The sequence below is a fragment of the Protobothrops mucrosquamatus genome, unplaced genomic scaffold, assembly GCF_001527695.2.
Source record: "Protobothrops mucrosquamatus isolate PMUCROS unplaced genomic scaffold, P.Mucros_1.0 scaffold3084, whole genome shotgun sequence".
Taxonomy (NCBI): Eukaryota; Metazoa; Chordata; class Lepidosauria; order Squamata; family Viperidae; genus Protobothrops; species Protobothrops mucrosquamatus.
Genome location: NW_015389094.1, coordinates 9,529 through 16,381, shown reverse-complemented (window position 1 = coordinate 16,381; position 6,853 = coordinate 9,529). Strand labels below are relative to the sequence as shown.

The 6,853-nt window shown below is 52.4% G+C and overlaps 1 protein-coding gene across 1 annotated transcript in view; it reads right to left on the bottom strand.

Moving 5' to 3' along the window:
- Positions 1–6,853, bottom strand: part of ASH1L (ASH1 like histone lysine methyltransferase) — a gene marked incomplete at its 5' end in the record, with an annotated part of 37,079 nt that overhangs the window by 22,984 nt on the left and 7,242 nt on the right. The window contains 4 exons of the mRNA XM_029286198.1: positions 514–608; positions 2,257–2,487; positions 3,175–3,741; positions 5,745–5,808. Coding sequence (XP_029142031.1) covers positions 514–608; positions 2,257–2,487; positions 3,175–3,741; positions 5,745–5,808 — 957 coding nt within the window. The remainder of the gene's footprint in view (positions 1–513; positions 609–2,256; positions 2,488–3,174; positions 3,742–5,744; positions 5,809–6,853) is intronic.

Genomic DNA, 6,853 nt, shown 5'->3' with positions numbered 1-6,853 from the left:
CTCCTGGTGATTGGCCCAGAGTCACCCAGTTGGCTTTCATGCCTTAAGGCGGGACTAGAACTCCCCGTCTCCTGGTGATTGGCCGAAAGTCACCCAGCCAGCTTTTATGCTTAAGGTGGGACTAGAACCCCCGTCTCCTGGTGATTGGCCCAGAGTCACCCAGTTGGCTTCCATGCTTAAGGCGGGACTAGAACTCCCCGTCTCCTGGTGATTGGCCCAAAGTCACCCCTCTGGTTTTCAAGCCGACGGCAAAACTAGAACTCCCAACCTCCTGGTTTTTCTAGCCTGGTGCCTTAACCTCCAGATCAAACTGACTCCAATTCTAGTAAAAGAAGCTTTGGTGACCTCGGGGGCCTCTTTGTCTTGAGGTACAGCAGTCCTTGGCTAAACCCTTCACCAGACCCGCTCCCCCGGCTCCGAAGAAAGCGTCCTACTCTCTCGTAGTTCCTCCAGAGCTGAGTCAGAGAAGGAGACCTCCCCTCAAAAGCCACGGAGACGGTGGTCTTCACTCACCTACGTGAATAGGCGCGGGAAACAAGCCGTATTCGTGCTCTCCGGGCGTGTATTCCAGTTTTTCTTTCTTTAACTGGATCAGGCGGCTTTTGGGGCTAAGGAAGAGAGAGAGAGAGAGAGAGAGGGTAGGTGTGAGAGAGAATTAGAGACCGCCAAGGGTCTTCTGTCGCTAAGTGAGTCGTGCTGGATTGTATAATATATAGATTGCCACTATCGCTAAAATGAATTCGGCTTCCCCCGTTGACTCTGTTTTTTTCCTCTCTGCTGTCGGGAAGGACTGCTGAACGGACGGTCGTAAGTCAAGGACTGTAGGTTAGGTAGGAGCCTGGCCAGACCCCCTCTCTGAAGCTAGCTGATAAACACCGGCATCGATTTGACGCTCAAGGAGTTTGCGAGACTTCCCAAGGGTTCCCACGCGGAACGCCTCTTCTTAAAAAGGGGTGTCTGCTCATCAAAATGTCTCTCGGAAACGCAAGAAGGACGGCCCGTTTCCGCTACAGCCGATGTAAAATTCTGACAAGCATTTAAGATTTTTTTTGCCAATATCCTACAGCGGAGTCGACACAGCCGTTCTATCAGGTCCGCCTGATTCACCAGTTGCGGCCTTTTCTGGACCGGGACGCCTTGCGCACAGTCACTCATGCCCTGGTCACCTCCCGCCTGGACTACTGCAACGCTCTCTACATGGGGCTCCCCTTGAGGAGCACCCGGAGGCTCCAGCTAGTCCAAAATGCGGCCGCGCGGGCNTTTGTTCTTTTCAAGCTTGCTGGTCATCCACCGAATAAGTATTATTGATGGGCTGTGCCAAGCTGAAACATTCCTGAAAATAAATTGTTTTCTGGAGTGCTTTTGGATCTTTCCCTGAAAGCCGAGAGGGGCGGAGGGGCCGATAAAACCAAGTAGGAAACGTGGATGAGTCATGCATCTTGTGAGCAGAGTACTCTTTGACTTGGACGCAACTCAGGAATTTTGTGTGTGGGCTCCAGAGGAGACGGCAAGCTGAGTCCAACTGCACTGCGGGAGACGAGCGTGTCTACACTTGATGTTCCCCCTGGGCTAGGAGGGTTGAGAGAGGGGGAAGAGAGACAGGGAGGAAGGAAGGAAGGAAGGAAGGAAGGAAGGGAGGAAGGGAGGGAGGGAGGGAAGGAAGGAATGAGAGGGAAAGAGGGAGGGAAGGAGGGGAGGGGAAAAGTAAAGGGAAGGGAGGGAGAGAGGAGGAAAGGGAAAGGAAGGAATGGAAAGGAAAAGGAGGAAGGAAGGAAAAGAGAAAGAAAAAAAGGAGAGAGAGGAAGAAAAAGAAAGAGAAGGGAGGAAGGAAAGAGAAAGAAAAAGAAAGAAGATTGTGAGGGAGAGGGAGAGAAAGAGAGAGATAGAGGAAAGAAAGAAAGAAAGAAAGAAAGGAGAAAGAAAGAAAGAAAGAAAGAAAAAAGAAAGGAAGGAAGGAAGGAAGAGCAATAAGGAAGGAAAAGAAAAAACTAGAGAGAGACAGAGAGAGAGAGAGAGAGAGAGAGAGAAAGAAAGAAAGAAAGAAAGAAAGAAAGAAAGAAAGAAAGAAAGAAAGAAAGAAAGAAAGAAAGAAAGAAAGAAAAAGACACTACCAAGTCAACTCCAAACTGGCTGGTGCAAACGGTCGCTAAATGAGGACCCCCGTACTGGCAGGCCTATGAGCCTGGAAGAACCCCGCGAGGGAAAAGCGGGGTTCGCGTGACCCGGGAGGAGACCCCCTCCGCTGGCCCAACTTACTCGCTGGTCTTGTACACGTCCGAATAGAGGCCGGCCTTCTGGTACTTCTTCTTCGGAGGGCGGGCCGCTTTCTTCTCCCGCTGGACCAGGGGGGCCGAGGACGACGGCTGCTCGCCTTTCTCCGGGGGCTTCCCAGCAGCCTCCGCGGGAGGAGGAGGGGGAGGAAGGGGAGGGGGAGGAAGAGGAGGGGGAGGAGGGGGAGGAAGAGGGTCTGGAGCGGCTTCTGAAAAGCTGGAAGGAGAAATTGGGGGTGAGTCAATGGGCTGGAGAGGAGAATCCGGGGCCCACCCACTGGGACGTACGTGTGTGTGTGTGTGTGTGTGTGTGTTGCTGACGCAGGGCAAAGAAAGCCCAATCAGGAGGAGTCTGAGCTGTTGTACAGACAGTCCTCAACTTACGACTGTTCATTCAGTGACCGCGCAAAGTTACGACAGCACTGAAAAAAAGGGACTTAGGGCCGTTTTTCACACTTATCCCCGGGGTCTCGTGCTTTAAATTGGGACGCTTGGCAACTGACTCGTACTTATGGCGGTGGCAGCGTCTCCTGTCTGCGTGTGTGTGTGTGTGTGTGTGTGTGCATGTGCGGGCGTGCACAATCCCCTCTTGCCACCTTCCGACAAGCCAAGGCAATGGGGCAAGCCAGAGTCACTTAGCAACCGTTGTGTGACTAAGTTAACAACTGCAGCGCTTTGCTTTGCAACGGTGTCAAGAAACGGTCATACGACGGGGCGAAACTCACTTAACGAACGTTTCGCTTGTGGTCGTAAGCCGAGGACGGCCTGCGTTTCCCTTGAAAAGGGAGGCATCCGTCCTGCTACGATGCTGGGGCTCGGGGTCATGAGGACTACAGCCTTGTTTCCTGCCCGCCTCCCCCAAAGCCACGCCCCCCCCGGCCGCCTCCGAGCCCGGCCGTCCCACCTCGGATGGCTGTTCTGCTGCTCCTCGCCAGGGAGCGGCTTCTGCTTCTTCCTGGCCTGCTCCTCTTCCAGCCACCTCTTCCTCTTGCAGGCTTTCTCCGTCACGCCCTGGACCACCGACTCGATGGCGTCGGTCACCGTGTCGGGGCCGCGGTGGAGGAGGAGGAGGCAGCCGGGCTCGCTGCCGCCGCCGCCGAGCTCGGGGCCGAGGAAGCGGCTCACCTGGAGCCCGTGGGGAGAGAGGGCCGGCGTGGAGGGGTACTTCCTGGGCCGGCCCGGCCGGCGTTTGACAAAGTTATTGCCGGTCCGCGATTGTCTCTGAAGCTTCTTGGCTTTGAGGATTTTGTTCACGTGGTCCAAATTCTTCTTGGTGGCCAAGAGCTTGTCGTAATTGCACATCCGGCGGGCCTGGCTCTGCATGGCCTCCACCATGCTCCTCTTGAGGTGGGGCGGGGGGCAGCCGCTGGACAAGCGGCCGGAGAGGAGCGAAAGGCCGTTGTCGATGCCGCCGCTGCCGCCGGCGGGATTCCCGGGGATCAAGAGCTCGCAAGACTTCTCCCGGCCGGGGCTGCNAGTCAACGTGATCAAAGGCCAAGGTGTTTTGGTCACCAGGATGTAAGAAAGATGCTGAGACTCTGGAAAGAGTACAGAGAAGAGCAACAAAGGTGATTAGGGGACTGGAGGCTAAAACATATAAGGAACGGTTGCTGGAATTGGGTACGTCTCGTTTAATGAAGAGAAGGACCAGGGGGGACAGGATAGCAGCCTTCCAGTATCTCAGGGGCTGCCCCAAAGAAGAGGACAGCCATTGGACTGAATGCTCTGCAGGGAGCAGCATTTTAAAGGCCAAGATAGAAAAAAAAAAAGAGAGTCTTCCCTCCCTCCTGTTCCTCAAATATGTATTTATCTTTTGTTTAAATCTCAAGGCAGGGACTTGGGATCTTCTACCTATAAAATAAGAGTGGTTTTTAAAAAAAATTTATTTGTCGTCGTTCTTTTGCCTGTGCCCGCGGCTCCTGGCAATCGTCCAATGGAGCCGTCTGGCTCCTGGCCCAGCGAAGAGGAGAGCCCAACTACGTTTCAGTGGGTCCTGTTTGCAATCTGCTCCCTCGCCCTTTGGCTCACTTCTTGCTCTCTGCCCGGTTTTTTCGCGCCTGCTCCCGCTTTAAAAGCGGTCGGTCAAGCAGCTTTCAAGCACCTGGTCGCCAGCCTCCCTCTTTGCCTCCTTTCCCACTTTTTCTGTCTCCAGGTGGGATGGGGAGAGGAAAGGGTCGCTGATGATGTTGCTTAGCTTGGTCATGAAAGGTCTGCAGGAAAAGCAGCAAGCTCAGAGAGTGCCAGGGACCCCACAGTCCTCCTCTTCCTCTTCCACTCGGCAAAGCCCTGCTCCTTCTAGCACTGATGGGGTTACCTACCTGCCGAGTTTGGTGGCTTTCTAGAACTGACGACGTTACCTAGTTGGGTCGTGAAACGTCTGCAAGAAAGCAATCCAGCTCAGAGAGCACCAAGGATCCCACAGTCCTCCTCTCCCAATCCTTTCCACAAACCCCACTCCCTTCTATCACTGATGGTGTTACCTAGCTGGGTCATGAGATGTCTGCAAGAAAACCACCCAGCTCAGAGAGCACCAAGGACCCCACAGTCCTCCTCCTGCTCCCTTCTAGCACTGATGATGTTACCTAGCTGGGTCATGAGACATCTGCAAGAAAACCACCCAGCTCAGAGAGCACCAAGGATCCCACAGTCCTCCTCCTCCTCCTTTTCCTCCCCCCCCCCGCTTCCTTCTAGCATTGATGATGTTACTTAGTTGGGTCGTGAAACATCTGCAAGAAAACCACCCAGCTCAGAGAGCGTCAAGGACCCCACAGGCCTCCTCTTCCTCCCCTCTCCTTCTCCTTGGCCACTTTAAGACTTGTGGGCTTCAACTCCCATAATTTCCTGGCTGGGAGTCCACAAGTCTTAAAAGTGGCCCAGTTTGAAGACCCCCTGCCTTAGGTGAGCGGAGTTGCATTTCGCTGGCCCCCTGCCACGACTTGAGCTGGGTCAAGACCAGTTTTGGTCACCACGATGTAAAAAAGATGCTGAGACTCTAGAAAGAGTACAGAGAAGAGCAACAAAGAGGGGACTGGAGGCTAAAACATATAAGGAACGGCTGCTGGAATTGGACATGTCTAGTTTAATGAAGAGAAGGACGATGGGGGACAGGATAGCAGCGTTCCAGTATCTCAGGGGCTGCCCCCAAGAAGAGGGAGTCAAGCTATTCTCCAAAGCGCCTGAAGGCAGGACAAGAAGCAACGGGTGAAAACTAATCAACCTAGAACTAAGGAGAAACTTCCTGACAGTGAGAACAATTAACCAGTGGAACAACCTGCCTCCAGAAGCGGTGAATGCTCCAACACTGGAAGTTTTTAAGAAGAGACTGGACAGCCATTTGTCCGAAATGGTATAGGGTCTCCTGCCTGAGCAGGGGGTTGGACTAGGTGACCTCCAAGGTCCCTTCCAACTTTTTTTTTTTTTATTATTATTATTATTATTATTATTATTATTATTATTATTATTATTACGACACACCTGACTTCTTTCCGCTCAAACTCTTCTTCTTTTTGTCTTGACGATGTCCCTAAGCCTTCTCTTGCTAATATGCCCAAGGAAAACAGCCCCAATCCGGGGCGGCAGAGGAATGAAGAAATTGGAGCCTGCGTGCCTTTCATTTGAGAACCTGGTTTTCAACATCTGGAGAGTGAGCCCCAGGAATAGAAGAGGCAGGCACTGTTCCTGCTTGGACGGGTGCCCTACTCCGCCCTCTTCGCCTCTAGGCCGGGGCCTAGGAGAGTCTATTTTTGTGATTGTGTTTCTGCAACGAAGCGGTGGGTGGGTGAGATTGGGGGACAGCTGCAAGCCCCCTTCTTCCCTCTCTCGGGCACGTTTGTGCCATACCTGTCCTGTTATCTGAGAGGAGACAGGCAGGGCTGGAAGGGAAGGGGAAAAAAAAAAAGCCTGCCAGGATAAACTGTGGGGAAGAGGAAAGACGGGAGAAAAATGGATCAGCTCTCTTGACACGAAGGGACTTAATTTTGGCTAGGAAAAATGAGATCAGCCCGGCCTCTGGACGGACAAACAAAAACATGGCTGTAGCCAGAACATAAAGTGCTTCTTTCTTTCTTTCTTTCTTTCTTTTTCTTTCTTTCTCTTTCTTTCCTTCCTTCCTCTTTCTTTTCTTTCTTTCTTTCTCTTTCTTTTCTTTTTTCTTTCTTTCTTTCTCTTTCTTTCCTTCCTTCCTCTTTCTTTTCTTTCTTTCTCTTTCTTTTCTTTCTTTGTTTCTTTCCTTTCTTCCTTCCTTCCTTCTCTCCCTTTCTCTTCCTTCTTTCTTTCTCCTTCCTTCCTTTTTCTTTTTTACCAATCACCCAAAGACAGTGAGTTCTAGTCCCACCTTAGGTAGGAAAGCTCGTTGGGAAAGTTTAGGGCAGTCCCCCCCACCTCTCTCTCAGTCCAACCCACCTCACAGGCTTGTCGTTGTGGGCAAAACAGGAGGGAGGGATGGAGGGAGGGAGGGATGGAGGGAGGGAGGGAATGAAGGAAGGAAGGAAGGAAGGAAGGAAGGAAGGAAGGAAGGAAAGAAAGGAAGGAAGGAAGGAAGGAAGGGAAGGAAGGGAAGGAAGGAAGGAAGGAAGGAAGGAAGG